This window comes from Schistocerca serialis, chromosome 8 (genome assembly GCF_023864345.2).
Source record: "Schistocerca serialis cubense isolate TAMUIC-IGC-003099 chromosome 8, iqSchSeri2.2, whole genome shotgun sequence".
In the NCBI taxonomy this organism is placed as follows: Eukaryota; Metazoa; Arthropoda; class Insecta; order Orthoptera; family Acrididae; genus Schistocerca; species Schistocerca serialis.
The window spans coordinates 224,536,864-224,555,699 of record NC_064645.1 but is presented as its reverse complement, the minus strand read 5'-3'; the positions used below and the strand labels follow the sequence as shown (position 1 = coordinate 224,555,699).

Here is an 18,836-nt window from a genome sequence, read left to right as displayed (position 1 = left end):
GGATGAAAAGTAATTTCCAAAAGCTGCAGCACATAATTTGTCATTCAAATTTAGTTTTCCATCAAGTCCTCTTATATGTAATGTAGGAGGTTTAAACAGCAATAGTTGCGATTTAAAGGCTTTATAAAATTCCCGAGTGTGATGTCTTCTAAAATTCGTTTCTATTTCATCGATTTGGTCTTTGTTGAATAGCCTCTCAGTTGTTCTCAATACTTTTGATGTATCTTTCCTAACCTTCAAGAAGTTTTCATGATTTTCGGAGGTTTCCTTGCTATTCCATTTTATCCAAGCCTGTCTTCGCTTTTCAATTGCTTCATTACAATCTTCGTTCCACCACGGGTGTTTGTATTTTTTATTGGTCAGTATAGTTTCAGTGGCTGGCTGTACCATGGCTTCTTTAATTCTGTTGCAGTCTGTTTTATTTGGTTTGCTGTGTAGAGTTTCTGTAAATTTGTTGTTGACATCTTTCAGCTGAGGTCTGTTTTTTCTTGAAATACTGGGAAGGTTCTTTCGGCTATCTGGGATGATATTCATTTTTCCATTGGGAGTGAAGATTTGGGGGCTGGTTGTGCAGCTGTTGGAGAAGACGACGGCAATGCTACCAGGATACTGGGTGATTTCATACCTGCAGTACTGAATTGGAGCTCCTTCGTGGATTGAGGCATGTCAATGATAGTACTAAGTGCCAGATGATACAATGCAGGACTTTCGACTAGCCATCAACTTGCAAGTGAGAGGGTAAGGTACTTTTTCCTTCACTCAGACCTTCTGAATGGCCCGCTCATTGAGATAGAGAGAGACTCACGGGATGAAGCAGCATGTTTGCCATTAAAACTGATACAGCTGGGAGGAGAGGGCGAGCAATCGCATCTCGTGAGCATCTCTAGCATAACTAACACATTTGGCCATATTTTGACAGGACACACAAGTGTTGTTATAATGTTGGTAGCAATGTATCAGATTCAGAATATACGGGCGAACTTCATAGCTTGCCTTAATCTTCAATGGAAGCACTACTTGATCAAATGTGAGAAGAAGAGTGCTTGTAGGCACTAAGTTTGCATCAACCTTTTTTGCTACCTGATGGACCACAGTGATGCCCTGATGAGAGAGATAATGTTGAATTTCACCCTCAGTCACACCATCAAGCACCCGAGTATAAGTAACACCACATGAAGAGAATTCAGCATACAATGGACATCAACACGAACAGTACAGACATGGAGAAGCAAAATAAGCAGTAGTTGTGCATGAAAATCACAATTGATCTCCAAAAGCAAAGTACCAATACATAAGCGAGGGCAGGACTTCACAGAGCTTGTACTTGTATCAACACCTTTCCAAATAAAAACAGATTAACTGTAATGGAAGACTGACATCCTTCGGTATGTGACAAAGAGGAATTGAGCTGCACCTGGGAGAACAATTGAATCTTTAGCCTCATTCCATTTACGTTTGTTCAATGGGATTGAGATGAAGATGATTGGCTCACTGTGAAAAAATCTCCCACGATTGCCAGCATCTCCAATGGCACGCACCTTCTGTCTGGGGATCCCCTTCATATGGGGGCCTCACTCACCTTAGGTAATTGTTCACACCTTCTGAACTCCAGACAGAGGGACCAATTGGCAACTGGGAAGGTAACTGCTCAGGTAACAACTCCTCCCTGGGCCTGGCCTATAACAGCGGGTACATGTGATCCCTACCCGTTAACCCATAGCTGGGAATTACGCCTTACCCTGTCACCCGTTATGTATCAAACGCATGGGCCATTCTTCCGGAGTGCACAAGGAGGAAGAAGAAACAAAGAGAGACCTCAAGCAGCAAGGTGGAGGAAGGAGAAAAGATGGAGAATGAAGAAAGAAAGAAAATACAGATGAAGGACTGTTTTGATGCCAGGCTACCGAAACTTTGAACGTATTCCCAAAAATACCCAGGACATGTTTTCCTGCATGAAGATAGACTTAAAGAACAGAAAGGGATGAGGTGCTGCAAAATCTGAGGACCAGTGATAGCCAAGAACAGACTCACCAGAGAATGGTGGGCCCCCTACAGTTTTTCAGTGAGGTATCTGAATGTCTATGGAGGAATGGCTGGCCATTCTTCCTCAAAAGCCAAAACCAGAGCAGGTAATGATATTGTGTTGTTACCAATTTGATTTTTCTCATACTTGGCTTCATCAATCAACTAAAATGGCCTATTCAGGTTGTCAATTTGAAATACAATGTTACATTCTGCACTATTCCTCAGTTTCAACAGTTCATTCAGTTTCAAGTATCCATTTTCATTTCTTCATTCATATGGCATTAACATGTCATTTGTGATGTTGTAATAAATAATGAAGTATGAGAGAATATTTCCAAAAACCACAATGTAAAGCACAGTATCAGACAGCTCACCTTCTTGTGAATTTGTCCATATGTATGCACACTGTAACCTGAATTACTGGTGTGCTTTTTAATGTGGTTCTTGAAATTCCACTGTTCTTGCAGTATTCTCTCAAGTTCTGTTTCTTGTATGACATGTAAGATGTTACTACTGCATGTAAGAACATGGATGCAAGTTTATTTGAAAGTGACCAAGCAGTCAAAATTAGTCAGCAACATGGAATAAAACCCTGTTCACGAGACACATTTTGATACCTGTATGTTATATTTTCTAGGCCTCATGTTACTTCTTAATTAGAGTTGTTTACATCTTAAATATACAGAATGTCATTGTTTGATGAATTATGGATTGGCAGTGTATAGTGTTCTATCATGATGATAATCACCTCACTAAGAAAAGAAATATGAGAGCAATTACCAGTACAAGGTCAACATACATACATACATAGTGCATCTCTCATTCAATACTCTCATAGTTCATATCCTGGCTGTGTATAAATACTGAGAACATTTAAAGTGATTGGAAATAATAACAATCAACTGAATGCCCAAAGTAAAGTAAAAAATATACAATGAATCTCCATGTTTACACAAGAGAAATGTTTATCTTTATAAAAATAGCCCTCTTCAACCAAAAATAAAAATTTACAACTTCTCAAAATAAATAAAATACATTCTTTTTTTAGTGATAATCTTAAAGCCTTTTTGCTTGTTAATTGTTTTTAAAATATATATCTTTATTGACATATAAGATCAAAGAAATATGACATTAGCAAATGCGAGAATAAAAGATATAAGCAATTGTACAAAATCTATGTGAGTGAATTTCTGTTATGTAACAAATTGTTGCCTTTTACATAATTATGTGATATCTCGTTTGCTCCATGAATATTATGGATTTATCATCACATGAAATCACTGTCATCTATTGTGACACCTGTCATATCTTAATACGCACACTTTGGGTACATCAAGGTGTGCATATCTTTTCAGAAAACGATTTGGAGAACCAAAAGAGAAATAGCAGTACAAAGAAAATGTGTTTTTGAACATTGTTCTGACCTGTTAAAACTGTGCTGCAATTGTACCTGCTTTCTGTAGCTATTCTATGATTACTGTACACATGCAAATATGGAATCAGGCTTTACAGTTTTAAAAGTAGCTTCATCTGGCAGATGGAGATAACACATTTATACATCGACATGGCATTTCCACATTTTTACTGCAACATGTTGCACCAAAAATAATGTGAACATGTGATTTTGATAGATCTTTTATGTGTAAGTGCCATTATTAATGATATTTTCTTAGTATACAAATTATAATATGGTGATAACCAAATGTCGCACTTTAGCTTCGAAACAATGAAATCCATCATGGCATCAAAAGAAGGTTCACACTGCAGGTGGCCAGACAATGAAAAACAGAATATGTGTTTGTGTAACACAATGATATCATGACAGTCACAACTACCACCTAGCGGCGTGGTACAGACAGTTTGAAAATACTTGTGATTGGTCATGATATCTTTACTATAATGAACTGTAAATACTCCAATATCAATGTTGGAAACGTGGTTCTAGTTGTTGGATTTCAACTCCCACAATCGATTTTTGCTCCCATGTAAACATACAACTAACTTTGAAATATTCTTGGATTATGCGCGTATGACTTGTTAAAAATTTCAGCTAATGTGCATGGTGTGACTATTTGTCCAATGAAGAAAAAGTAGAAACATTAGACTGAATATGAAGCTGTGTACCTCTAATATTTCACTGAACAGGTGCAAGCTTTGTGCAGACTACATCAAAAATCATAACAGTTGATTTCCAAAGGAAATACATATTTGACCTGTCTAGCTAAACAACTTCAGTCTGTAACATGTAAACATGAGGACCAAAAAACGATTTCCCAAATTTGCTTTTAGTCTTCTGAAAGTTGTGTAGCACCTAAACAGAGTGATTATGCCAACTTTTGAACATAAGGTAGATATAAGTATCTTTGTTCTATGAGTGTATGTCGAATTTTTTTGACAAAGACCTTGTTGGTCGAAAGCAAACTTTCTGACAGTCTTTTTGTTGTGCCTTTCTGTGCCTCAGCATCTTCACTATATGGTGAGTAGCAACCATCCTTTTCATTACATTGCTATATTTAGTATGATTGGCTAAATGTAATACATCAGAAATCTCCTAAAATATTTTAAATCCACTATCAGTGGCACCATGTCTTCACAAGACATACACTGACTTCAAAACAGATGCACTAAACAAACTTCCTAATCTCTAAACATGTAGCAATTTGCTACATCATGCTGTTCTGAATTCCTCACAACATGTATGCATCCACAGTTACAGGATCAGCAAGGGCACTACCAGTTTCTTCGACATTTGTCGATGGAGTATAATAAACAAGCTACAAAAATACTGTCAACCAAAGTGTCGTTTTAATGCAGGAAACATGTTGTCATTAAAGCAGAACTGATGTATACAGTTTTTGGAGTTGTGCTGGTTGAAATAGTGGGTGTTGTGGCTATTGAAGACTTGCTGTAAGTGTCATACAATTATTAATAAGCCAGATACCATACCGTGGAGTCTAAAATTAGCAAATGATGAGGAAAAATTACACCTATATCTGGAATCAATCTTTCCACCTCGAGTATTTTAACCCACTGCACTAACTGGGCAGTGCTGTCATCCTAAGATGAATTAAGATACTTAACATACATGTGATTACACTGCTGGTAAATTACTATTCTTTGATGCCCATCTTCTATTCAAAATATGCAAGGGATGTAATTTTGTCACGGATATTTTTGTACAGCCAGCAGAGAAGAAATCACACTGTGAAGTTTGAATGTGTGAATATTTCTGCACCTTTAATATACAGTACAAAACAGGGACAAAAATTAACAGAGGTAGTTAAAAAAAGTACCTTTTCAAGAATATCAGCCCATGAATGTCGCTGATAACTTGATAATGTGATATGCAATGAATGTTCTCCTGGAACAGTATTTGCTTGATGGATGAAGCCACGAGGGAAGTACAGAATGTCCCCTGCAGTCAGAACCACATCGAGTAAAGGTTCACCCAGTTCCTCCTGAGTCAAATTTTGACTTGAAAATCGTGGAAGTACTTCTTTTTCAGACCTGCAACATAAAATATTGACTGAAAATGTTCAGCAGTACATCAGAACTTTCTGTAAAATCCACAGTGATTGTAGAACCAACCGGGGTGAGTAGACACGCCAGTGTTTCTTGCCTTCTATCTGCATGACAAATGCTTCTATGTCATCATAGTGAGGTGCAAATCCTTGTGAATCTGGAGGAGTAAGATACACATTAGCACCCACCATACATCCAAATAATTCCTGGAGTGTTGCAACCATCATTCCAACCTGTGGAATGAATGACTGAGGATTTAATAATCTAACACTGCATCCATTTTCATAGTATGCCCACACCCTTTCTGCAGTTGCCCTCCCTGGAGGATTCAAAGTCTCTCTAACTCCATCTGAATATGTTGTTACATCAATATTCTTCGTAAACTTAACATTGTGTTTACGTAACATTTTATCTATCATCTCTGTAGATAACACAGCTGAATAATAGGATGGATTATTCCGTTGTCCATGATATGGCCTCTTTTCCCATGGATCCCTAGTGACAAAAAGAAATTTGCTTTGATTAAACAATGGTCTATCATGTACATTAGACTGCTAATGTGTTTATACATACGTACTTCATGAATTCATCAAAACGGAGAGGATGAACAAGCCATTCAAACATTATTTTTCCTTCCTCAATGCTTCCCATGTTTTCTGACTCCTCATGCCCATTTGTTTTTTCAAGATACTGATCACTGACAGCCGTATCTTCTTCATTGTTTTCATCTCCATCTCTTTCTTCCAGCTCTACAGTACGATTTGAGATTTTCTTCTTCTTTTTTCTCTTTGATTTAAGGCTCTCAGTGTTTGCTGCAAACAGTATCATATTAATGCTGCTTATAATTCTTAAATATGTGAAAAGTCACATGTCCAGATAATGTTATTAAGTGTACATTGTAATGAAATAGAGATTCGCCTGCTGACCAGTAAAATACGACTAACATACATCATGACACACAATAATTACATTACATATAAAGTAATAATTTTCAATTTACACCTATCACTGTATGCCATGAACAGTGATAATCATGCTAAAAAGGAAAGTAACTTCTATACATTACATTAAAGGCCATTATTTGTTTGCACTGTGAACAATCTTCAATTTACTAGACTTTTATACACACAGGAACAGTGTATTTCATATAAAATGATAAAGCTTTAGCATTAACAATCATCATTATTGCAATTACATTGATCACTATTAATGTCAAAATATTAATCTTAAGAAGTTTGGCATTGCAAAACTCTGCATTTCACAAAACAATTTATGTAAAATATTTGTACTTTCTGCTTACCATGCTGCATAGATAAATTCATTTGAACTAGTTTCTATCCACTGTAAATTATGATAAGTCTTTATTACAACTGTACTGTCAGAAAGCACACATTGTAAATAAACACATAAGGGACTATGTTGGGCTAATCACAGAGAGAGAATTGTTAAGTAGTTGTTGTAGGTGCAGGTGGAAGAAGTTGTTATGGGGATCTGCAGTTTATTACTGGTTTGGCAAAGTTTTATGAACAAAAGGATCAAATTAACAGGTAATGTGTTTTGGAATTTCATTTAAAAAAAAAAGAGGGATAAAGCAGAATCCAAAAGGATACAAGCCTTGGGCATTACACCTACACACTGCAAACCACTGTGAGGTGAATGGCAGATGGTATGCCCCATTGTACCAGTTATCAGAGTTTCTTCCTGTTCTATTCATGAATGGAGTTTGGGAAAAATGGATTACTTGAATGTCTCCCTGTGTGCAGTAATTACTTTAATCTTATGCTCACAGTTTCTATGTGAGCGATACCTAGGGGGTTGTAGTACATCCCCACAGTAATCATTTAAAGCCGGTTCTTGAAACTTCATTAACAGACTTTCTAGGGATAGTTTGTCAGCCTTGAAGAATCTGCCAGTGCAGTTCCCTCCCATGGACTAAACAAACCAGAGACCATTTGTGCTGCCCTTCTCCATATACATTCAATATCCCCTGTTAGTTCTACCTGGAATGGGTCCCACACACTTGAGCAATATTCTAGAATCAGTCACACGAGTGATTTGTAAGAAATATCTTTTTTAGACTGATTGCCCTTCCCCAGTATTCTACCAATAAACCAAAGTCTGCCACCTGCTTTACCCACTACTGATTTTATGTGATCATTTCATTTTATATCCCTACAAATCATTACACCCAGGCATTTGTATGAGTCGCCAATTCCAGCGGTGACTCACTGATATTGTAGTCATAGGATACCACGTTTTTTTTTCATTTTGTGAAGTGTATAATTTTATATTTCTGAACATTTAGAGCAAATTTCCAATTTCTGCACCATGTTGAAATCTTATCAAGATCTGACTAAATATTTATGCAGCTTCTCTCCGACAGAACTTGATTATTAGACTACTGCATCATCTGCAAGAGGCCTGAGTTTATTGTTAATATTGTCTGCATAGTCATTAATATACAATACGAACAGCAAGGGTCCCAACACACTTCCCTGGGGCACACCTAAAGTTACTTCTACATCTGATGATGACTCTCCATCAGATAACATGCTGTGTCCTCCCTACCAAAAGGTCCTCACTTGATACTCCATATGACTGTACTTTTGACAATAAGCATAAGTGGGTACTGAAGCAAATGTTTTACGAAAATAAAGAAACACTGCATCTACCTGGTTGCCTTGATCCAAAGCTTCTAGTATGTGATGTGAGAAAAGTGCAAGTTGGGTTTCACATGATTAATGGTTTCGAAATCCACGCTGTCTGGCACAGAGGAGGTCATTCTGTTCAAGATACCTCATTATGTTGGAGTCAGAATATGCTCCAAGATTCTATAACAAATAGATTGTCAAGGATATTGGACGGTAGTTTTGTTGATCACTTCTACTACATTTCTTGCAGACTGGTGTGGCCTGTCCTTTTTCCAAGAAATGGGCACAATTATTTGTTAGAATGATCTACAATAAATTATAGTTAGAAGATAGATTAACTCAGTTGCAAATTCAGTATAGAATCTGAGTGAGATTCCATTGGGACCTGCAGCTTTGTTCAATATTAATGATTTCAACTGTTTCTCAACGCCACCGACACTAATACTTATTTCATTTGTCTTTTTAGCAGTACGAGGATTAAATGGAGGCAAGTCTCCTGGGTTTTCCTTTGTAGATGAACATTTGAAAATGGAGTTAAGCATTTCAGCTTTTGCTGTGCTACTTTCAGTTTCAGTTCCTGTCTCATTCACCAGGGACTGGACACTAACTCTGATGCCACCAATAGCCTTTACATATGACCAGAATATCTTTGGGTTCTGCGAAAGATCACCGACAATACTCTGCTACGGTAGTCACTGAAGGCATCACGCATAGCTCCCTTGATAGCCAAAAGTGTTTTATCCATCATCTCTTTATCTATGGCCCTACACTTTATTTTACACCTGTTACACAGTAATCTCTATTTCTTTAGAAGTTTCTTTACAGTGAGTGTATACAATATAGGTCCTCTCTCATTATTAACTATTCTACTCAGTACAAATGTATCCAGTATGTGGTCAACTATTCTTTTAAACTTGAGCCAGAGTTGCTGTACATGCTCCCAACCTGTGGTGAAAGTTTCAAGTTCCTCACGGAGACATAACATTACTGATTTTTTTTATCTAGCTTACTGAACATATACATCTTTCTGCTTGTTTTAGTTGTCCTTTGGTAATCATTGCTGCCACAATGTCGTCATGGTCAATGATACCGGTTATGATGTGGCCATCTTCAAGGATGTCAGGTCTCTTTGTTGCCATTAGATCATCCAATATATTTCCATCATGAGTGACGGTCCCAACTATCTGTTCTATGTAGTTTTCTGAGAAGGCATTTAGTTGTCTTATCATGCTCACCACTAACAAAACTGTAATTTTTCCAATAAACTGTTGCATGATTAAAGTCTCCAACAATGATTATAGTGTGATTGGGGAACTTACAGACAAGTGAACTGAGGTTTTCTCTAAAGTTTTCGGTTACATAGGTGTCTTGTGGGTGATAGAAGGATCCAATTTTCACTTTGCGCCCACACCTAATACTGAGTCTTGCCTAAACAATCTCACATGCAGCTTCAATTTCTGCCTCTGTGGATTTGAGTTTCTTGTCTACTGTGACAAAAATACCACCTCCATTTCCCATTTGCCTGTCCTTTCAATATATGCTTAAATTTTCCCAAAAAATCTCACTGTTATTGTTGTAACTGTGACCAGGACGGTCACGGGGTATTACTGACAGAAGGCATGGCGGGACCCGCAGAGATACCCGCGAACAACAACACAACGTAAAAGGACGAACACGATCAACGTAGGACAGAACGAATACGACAAGACCGAACAACAGAGTCACAAGGAAACAAACTCGTACATGAACCAGGAAGAAAGCAGTCTAGCGCAAGCGAGGTGTAAACTGACGTAAGCGAGATTAGGCTGACCGGATGAGCAAGTGGCCGGCGTTTAAGTACGTTCTCAGGGGCCCCGCTATTGGCCGCTGGGACGTGTTCCATTGTGGCGCCCCCACACTAAAAGCGGGCCAGGAGGCGCGCGCCACCAAAGCTTATGGTGCAGAGGTCTCTATGGGTCTTCGACGTCCATGACGTCTGGCGCGGATTCAAATTCCGCGGCGCGCGGTACCAGAGTTATCAATTTTAGGGTTCAACCAGCTTTCTGTACCTAGTATTCACTGCTTTTGGGAAGCGATTCAAACTCTGGCACTTTGTTGGGAATGCTTCAACAGTTTACCATTAGGATTTTAATACTCTCACCTATGGGAGGAATTTATTTCTATCTTACACTGATACTTCTAGGTTTCCTACAGCTATTGTTGTCTGGATTGGATGGAGAGCCATCTAATATAAAAAAAACCTTGTGTGCTCTCCACAAACAGTTAGCTATCCGAGTTGCAGCCTCTGCTGTGTAGCGCACACCTGAACTATTTAGGGGGACACTACAGTTCTCAACCCTATGGTGCAAGTCCAGAAAGTCACAGTCTAGCATGTCGCAGAACCTTTGAAGCCTCTGGTTCAGTCCTTCCACTTGACTCGGAACCAAAGGACCATGATTAGTTCTGGGGACAATACTGAAAATTGTGAACTTTGTTGAAACTCCACATGCAAGACTGGTCTCCTCATTCTCTGCCAGTCGCTGGAATGATGCATGACTGACCTTGGAGCCCACATGACAGGCATCACTTTTTCTGACATCTGCCACAAACTGCAGTTGGATGCACCCCGTTCCCTTAGTGGCTTCCAGAACAGCCTCTTCAACAAGTTGTATGAGGTCTCCAGGCATACACACTGAGTGCGCACGGTGTCTTTTCCTGTCCCTTTCTGCCATTTCCCTAACGGGTTGCACAGTCACTATACATTTGACCTGCTGATGATTAATAGACCCCGACCCTTTTGCGTTTCCCTCCTCCTGACAAAACAAGTTTCCCCAGAATAGCTGAAGTGAGTAAGACAGCACCTCAAACTCTTTGGTTACAGGGATCGGTACAATATCCTCAGTCCTCCTTGGTCCCCCGGGATGCCTAGATCTAACATTCACATGCCACTCGCAGTCAGGTGGATGGATAAAGACAGATACTGTACTTCCTGCAGAGCGGGTAGCAAATGAGAATAACAACAGCTTGATCAATGATCATGGACACCTTCAATACATCACGATAAATATTAGCACATTAGTGCATCATATCCTGGTTTAAAAAAACTGTTTTTGTATCTTTTACAGATAACTCTCACAGTAGAAAGCAATGTATGACATAATTTACGTGATAAATGCGAGCAGAACTGTTACAAAACAAATATATATGACAAGCTAAAAAAGAGGAACCTGTAAAAGTTCTGTTTGCTTAATTCCTGATCAATCAGTGAAACTTACTTTACATGAGATGGAACACTGTCTATGGTCATATGACTGTGCATCCCCAACCAAGCCATATACACTACTGGCCATTAAAATTGCTACACCAAGAAGAAATGCAGATGATAAACGGGTATTCATTGGACAAATATATTATACTAGAACTGACATATGATTACATTTTCATGCAATTTGGGTTCATAGATCCTGAGAAATCAGTACCCAGAACAACCACCTCTGGCTGTAATAATGGCCTTGATACGACTGGGCATTGAGTCAAACAGAGCTTGGATGGCGTGTAGAGGTACAGCTGCTCATGCAGCTTCAACACGATACCACAGTTCATCAAGAGTAGTGACTGGAGTATTGTGACGAGCCAGTTGCTTGGCCACCATTGGCCAGACGTTTTCAATTGGTGAGAGATTTGGAGAATGTGCTGGCCAGGGCAGCAGTCTAACATTTTCTGTATCCAGAAAGGCCCGTACAGGACCTGCAACATGCGGTTGTGCATTATCCTGCTGAAATGTAGGGTTAAGCAGGGATCAAATGAAGGGTAGAGCCACGGGTCGTAACACATCTGAAATGTAACGTCCACTGTTCAAAGTGCTGTCAATGTGAACAAGAAGTGACCAAGACGTGTAACCAATGGCACCCCATACCATCACGCCGGGTGATACGCCAGTATGGCGATGACGAATACACGCTTCCAATGTTCGTTCACCGCAATGTCACCAAACACGGATGCGACCATCATGATGCTGTAAACAGAACCTAGATTCATCTGAAAAAATGACGTTTTGCCATTCGTGCACCCAGGTTCGTCGTTGAGTACACCATTGCAGGTGCTCCTGTCTGTGATGCAGCATCAAGGGTAACCGCAGCCATGGTCTCCGAGCTGATAGTCCATGCTGCTGCAAACTTCGTCGAACTGTTTGTGCAGATGGTTATTGTCTTGCAAACGTCCCCATCTGTTGACTCAGGGATCGAGATGTGGCTGCACGATCCGTTACAGCCATGTGGATAAGATGCCTGTCATCTCGACTGCCAGTGATACGAGGCCGTTGGGATCCAGCACGGTGTTCCATATTACCCTCCTGAACCCACCGATTCCATATTCTGCTAACAGTCATTGGATCTCAACCAACGCGAGCAGCAATGTCACGATATGATAAACCGCAATCGCGATAGGCTACAATCCGACCTTTATCAAAGTAGGAAACGTGATGGCACGCATTTTTCCTCCTTACACAAGGCATCACAACAACGTTTAACTAGGCAACGCTGGTCAACTGCTGTTTGTGTGTGAGAAATTGGTTGGAAACTTTCCTCATGTTAGCGCGTTGTAGGTGTTGCCACCTACGCCAACCTTGTGTGAATGCTCTGAAAAGCTAATCATTTGCATATCACAGCATTTTGTTCCTGTTGGTTACATTTCGTGTCTGTAGCACATCATCTTCATGGTGTAGCAATTTTAATGGCCAGTAGTGTCTTATCAAGGACACGAAACCACACCTTGTAGTTGATGATACGACTTGATCAGTCTGCCACAGCAGATGATGGGAACATTTTACATAAAGGGGGCAGCCAAGAAGTAATACAGTGCTGTGGAGGGGATAGAGTTGCTGTGTAGGGAGCTCAATTAAGAGGAAAGAATAGCCAGTTTTTGTTTTTAAATGGATTTGCCAGTCATCAATATACATTGGCTCCAATACTAAAGCAACAAACAGAAATTTTGAAGGCTGTATTTATTTTGCCACAAAGTATTATAAATGGGTGATAGTAAAGCAGAAACGAAGAACACAGAATGTAAGCAATTGTGCCATGCATAATAGTACACAAAAATAATGTTCTTTTTTCCCAACTTAACAGATTGCACACACATTCTGACAACTGGTTAATGTGCTCAGTAGTATGGGCTGTGACCACCTCTGGCGGCAATACAGACCTTACGTCGACAGGGCATGCTGTGAATGACGTCATCAATCTCATGTTGAGTCAATAACAGCAATTCTTCCTGCAGAGTTGCTCACAAGTCTTTAAGCGCAGGTGGAGGATGCTGACGAGATGCAACCTGTCTGCCTAGTACATCCCTCAACATGCTCTATGGGATTTGAATCGGGAGAGCAATCAGGCCACACCATGTGTGCAAATATCTTTAGTTTCCAAGAAAACATCAACCACCTGTGCTTTATGAGGTTGAGCATTACTGCCCACCAGCTCTAAGACTGGACCCACAGTGCCTCACAACAACTGCATGTGAGTCTTGAGACCTTACAGCAGTTTAGCCTTGCTGATTGACATGTACAATTTCACAAAGAGGTGTTTGAGTGGTCAACATAATCCCTGCACACACTATTAAGGATCCTCCTTGATATCAGTCTCTTTCCACAATGTTTGGGTCCCAAAATTGTGTTCTATGTTCCCTCCAGATGCAAATTCATCAAGAACCACTCCCCAGACCAAACTGGGACTCATCAGTCGAAAGAACATTGGCCTACTGTTCAACTGTGCAGCTGAATTGTCCAGACATTGCCTTCTGTGCAGATGTGGCAGAGGTACACATACAGCAGGTCTCTGACAGTAAAGCTCACTCTGCCGAAGCCTTCTGTACAAAGTTTGCCCTGTTACAACATGTGCAGTGGATGCTGCGAGGTCAGATGCCAGCTGCGCTCAGTCAATTAAAATTCAAGCAGACACAAGTATCAACTGATAATCATCTCTGAAACATATGTTCTTTATGGTTGGACAATTGTTATTTTCTCACGCCCTCGTTTAGTGAGATCTTCGGATCAACTAATTCTAGTCTCCTACAGTGGCTAGGAAAGCTTGGGGTGGTGACTACGTTAATATTGCATAACTCTGAACTCCAAGTTTTTATGAGCATAGAAGTGGCCATGGCTACATTGTTAGTGGCATAACAGGAAATCCAAATCATGGTGTACAACTAAACGATATACACATTGTTTAATTGAAAGAAGATTATAGTTAAACATAATGCCAATGAAGGTGTCATTAGAGAAGGAGCACAAACATGAGTAGGACAATAACAGCTTATTAAATTAGCTGAGCCATTTTTAAAACAATGTCTGCATTTAACAATCTCTACATTTAATTTTTCTGTAACTTGGCAAGAGCAATGAGACCTAAGTATGGATGATCAGATGCATCCCCCCCCCCCCCCCCCTTACACACAGTTATTACCTTCCCAAACTTCATTAAAGTTATGATGGTCTCCTCTTACATGTTCCTGAATATCCACCTGCAATTAATCATTAATCCAGTACCCAGTTAAACTCTAGGCTGCCAGCACTCAAGGAATAATTAAAATGTATAAACCGATATTGGTTTGGTTCCTGCTGATGCTATTGGTAGATGGGATTTCCCTAGGCATGGTCTGCTTCTCAACAGGAAAGGAAAGGGTTTATTGGCTGGGTGATAGCAAAATTTTTAGAGATTCAACATTGAAAAGAATGTAAGCTTAATAAGAAGCTGAGGCAAGCAGGTAATCTTAAAATATTACAAGACTCTTGTAAGAGATTTAAAAAACAAAGTAGATGAGGTTCTTGTTTGTTCGGAAGATTTAGAAACTGAGGATGTAACAAATATACTATGTCTATATGATCATCATACGATATGTATAAGAAGAGAGAATATGGATTAAGGATGACTTGTTATATATTATGTTAAATGTTATCACAGTGTGAAATATTTAGACACTTAAAAAAAAAAGTGTAGCAACATTTAGAAGCAGGTGCCTGTGAGTTTAAACAAAATAATGGTACTTTTATAATTGTAACTATATACAGGTCCCTACTGGGAAATTTTTAGCTATTTCTGAAAACTTGGATTCTTTGTTGTGCTATCTGTCAGACATGGGAAGCAAATTATTATTTGTGGGGATTTCAGTGCAGATTTTCTGAACGAGTCTGATACCTTGAAGTATTACGCGGTTCTTCAGATTTGACGTCAGTTATTGATTTTTGTAGTTAAGTAGTACAGAAAAGCAGCACACTGATAGATAATATTTTCATAGACCAAGATAAATTTAATCAGCTAGGATTAAGAAGGGTCTTTCTGATCACGACACACAGCTAATTACAGTGCATGATGTAGCTCCATACAGTAGTGAGAAAAAGTTCCTAAAATGTTGCATTCAATTAATGATTTAACTATTGCAAATTTTCAGAAGAGCTTGCAGCAGTTAGATTGGGATTAGGAGTACCAGGAGCCTGACACCAATTTTAAATAAACTTATTTCATGTCACATTTTTGGGTATATTTGGAAACAGGTTCCCTAACAAAACAGTGAAATGTAATTGTAATGAACCATGTAAAACCCATGGGTTACTAAAGGGACAAACATAATGTTGTAACTGGAAATGTATCTAATAGCAAAAAAGTGTAATGACTCAGAAAGAGTCAAATACTATAAAAACTTCTGTACTACATTAAGATGGCCAGATGAACGCGTATTACGTCTAGATGTACGCATATTATGTCTGAGATTATCACCTCTGATAAAATTAAAACAATCTGGAACATTGTTGAAAGGGAAATAGGGCAACCAAAAGTGCATGAAGATTGTATTATCAACAAAATGAATGAAAAGTTTTTCAACAAAAAGTCAAAAGTTGAAAATATTTTTCATAATCATTTTTAAAATGTCGTGGAGAAAATGGGGTACAGATGTTCATTATAAAAGGCAAGGCTATGTATGAAAGAGGCAATACCTATGCAAATTGATAAAACTGAAATTCTACCCACATCTCCTTTTTCATCTAGGAAAATAACAAAATTAATAAACTCATTCAAAAGCAAAAGCTTGCATGGAATTGACAGTTATTCCAACAGAGTACCAAAAGCTTGTTCCCAACAGACAAGTAGCATTCTCAGCCACATACACGGATCAGCCAGAGCATTATGACCACTGACCTACTATCGATATAACTCTGTCCAGGCAACATCAGTGAGCATGCTGTCCGTGTCTCGAATGCGGACGGCGCGTGACCTATCTGAGTTTGACTGAGGGCAGATTGTGATGGCCTGGAGGCTCGGAACATGCATTTTTGGAAAGTGCACAGCAAGTTGGGTATTCGAAGAGTGCTGTGGTGAGTGTCTTCAACACATGCTGAAATCAAGTCCAGAGGTCATGGGGTTGGGCGGCCACCCCTCTTTACAGATGTCAGATGTTGTTGGCTGGACAGATTGGTAAAACAGGACAGGTGGCGAACTGTGACAGAACTAACATCAGACTTTAATGCTGGGCAGAGCACAAAAGAGTTTGAACACACAATACACTGAGAACTCCTAACAATAGGCCTCCACAGCCAATGACCTATGCTTGTGCCAATGTTAACACCACTTGGCAACTTTGACTGAAATGAGCATGTGACTGTTGCCACTGGATGTTGGTGCATTGGCAGAGTGCTGCAAGGTCTGATGGATCCTGATAACTTCATCATCATGCTGATGTGAGGATGCGAATCTGTTTTCTTACAGGGGAACAGCTTCTTGACACCTGTACTGCAGGACGGAGACAAGTTGGCAGCGGCTTCATTATGCTCTTGGAAACATTCATGTGGGCATCCATGGTTCCAGTGGAGCTCGCGCATGGCACCATGATGGCAAAGGAGTATTGTATGCTAGTTGCAGACCACATATACCCCTTCATGACAAGCATGTTTCCCGATGGCTGTGGCATTTTTAAACAACATTATGTGCCATGTCAGAAGGCCAGGAGTGACATGGTGTGGTTTGAGGAACACAGTGGTGACTTCCAATTGTTGTGTTGGCTCCCCAATTCGCCAGATGTGGAACTAACCAAATACATCTGGGATATGATTGAATGTGAAATCAGAGATCATTGCCCCCTCCACTGAATTTACAGGAATTAGGTGTCTTGCGTGTGCAGATGTGGTACTAGCTCTCTCCAAGTACCTACCAATGACACACTGCTTCCATGTCATGACATGTCACAGCTGTTATCCGTGCCAAAGGTGGACATACCAGCTATTAGGTATGTGATCATAACGTTTGGTTAATCTGTGTACATAATAGCTCACTGAAAGAGGGCATTTTCCCTGATAGACTGAAATATGCTATTTTGAAACCATTACAAAAAAAGTGGGAGTGGACTGATGCCAACTACCACTCAGTCCCACTTCTCACAGCTTTAACCAAAATTTTTGAAAAAGTAATGTATTCAAGACTAGTTTAAAAAATCCATAAAAATACGTTACTAACAAAATATCAATTTGGCTTTCAGAAAAGCCTTTTAATAGAAAATGCTATGTATGCTCTCACTGATCAAAAATTAAATGCTCTGAATAACTGAACATCGCTCATTGGGATTTTTTGTGATCTCTCGACAACTTTTGATAGTGTAAATCATGAAATTCTGCTAGATAAGCTTAAACATTGCGATCCAATTGGGACAGTGCCTAAACAGTATAATTCATATTTAACTGGGAGAGTGCACAATATTGAAATAGAAAGTTCATATAATGTGCAAAGATCTGCAGATTCTTCAAGCTGGGGAGATATCAAGAATGGGGTCCCACACGAATTAGTCTTTGGTCCCTTATTGTTCTTAACAGACTGACAGAAAAGTAAATAAATTATATTGCAACACAAAGATAAAGTTGTGTTGGTAGGTGTGTTTCTACATCCGAAAGATGATATCCATTCAAATTTTAAGCCAATCGAAACATGGAAACTACAGGTGAGAATATCAACAATGTATGAAAAGACAGCTTGCTATATATCATAAATAATACACGTCAAGTGTCTTTTAATTGTGCCTGTATGCAACTTGACATGTCTTCTGTATGGTAAGTAGCAATCTGTCTTTTCCTACATCGTTCAAATTTTGTGCCAGTCGCATAAGAGTGGCACTAGTAGTGGCACTAGTAGCACCACATTGAGGATGCAAATCACGTTCCCTTTAAATACACGTTGTAACAGTAGGGAGTGTTACTTACCTCTGAGATTGGATGTGGTGAGTTGATATTAGTCAAGAATGCCTTTACGGGGACAAAGATGCCATTATCAACACCTCACTGAGTTCGAATGAGGTCGTGTAATAGGGCTACGAGACACTCAATATTCATTCTGTGATACTGCAGAAAGACTTGGCAGAAATGCAGCCACTGAATATGACTGCTGGCAGCGGTGATTATGAGAATGTACAGTCCCAAGAAGAGCAGGCTCCAGATGGCCACATGGCAATACTGAGAGGGAAGACCACTGTGTTCGGTATATCGTTCTGGTGCATCATATCACATCTGCAGCAGCAACTATGCAGCTGTTGGCATCACAGTGACACAGTGAACTGGCACAAATTGGTTACTTCAAGGTCACCTCTGAAGGCAAACACCCTGTCACGTGCATTCCACTGGCCCCA

The 18,836-nt window shown here is 39.5% G+C and overlaps 1 protein-coding gene across 1 annotated transcript in view; it reads right to left on the bottom strand.

Annotated features, from left to right (window-relative positions):
- LOC126417182 (ribosomal oxygenase 1) overlaps positions 1-18,836 on the bottom strand; it is a 77,952-nt gene that overhangs the window by 49,606 nt on the left and 9,510 nt on the right. Inside the window, exons 3-5 of the mRNA XM_050085083.1 lie at positions 6,125-6,359; positions 5,614-6,042; positions 5,319-5,532 (exon numbers count right to left, since the gene is read on the bottom strand). Of these exons, the coding sequence (XP_049941040.1) occupies positions 5,319-5,532; positions 5,614-6,042; positions 6,125-6,359 (878 nt within the window). The remainder of the gene's footprint in view (positions 1-5,318; positions 5,533-5,613; positions 6,043-6,124; positions 6,360-18,836) is intronic.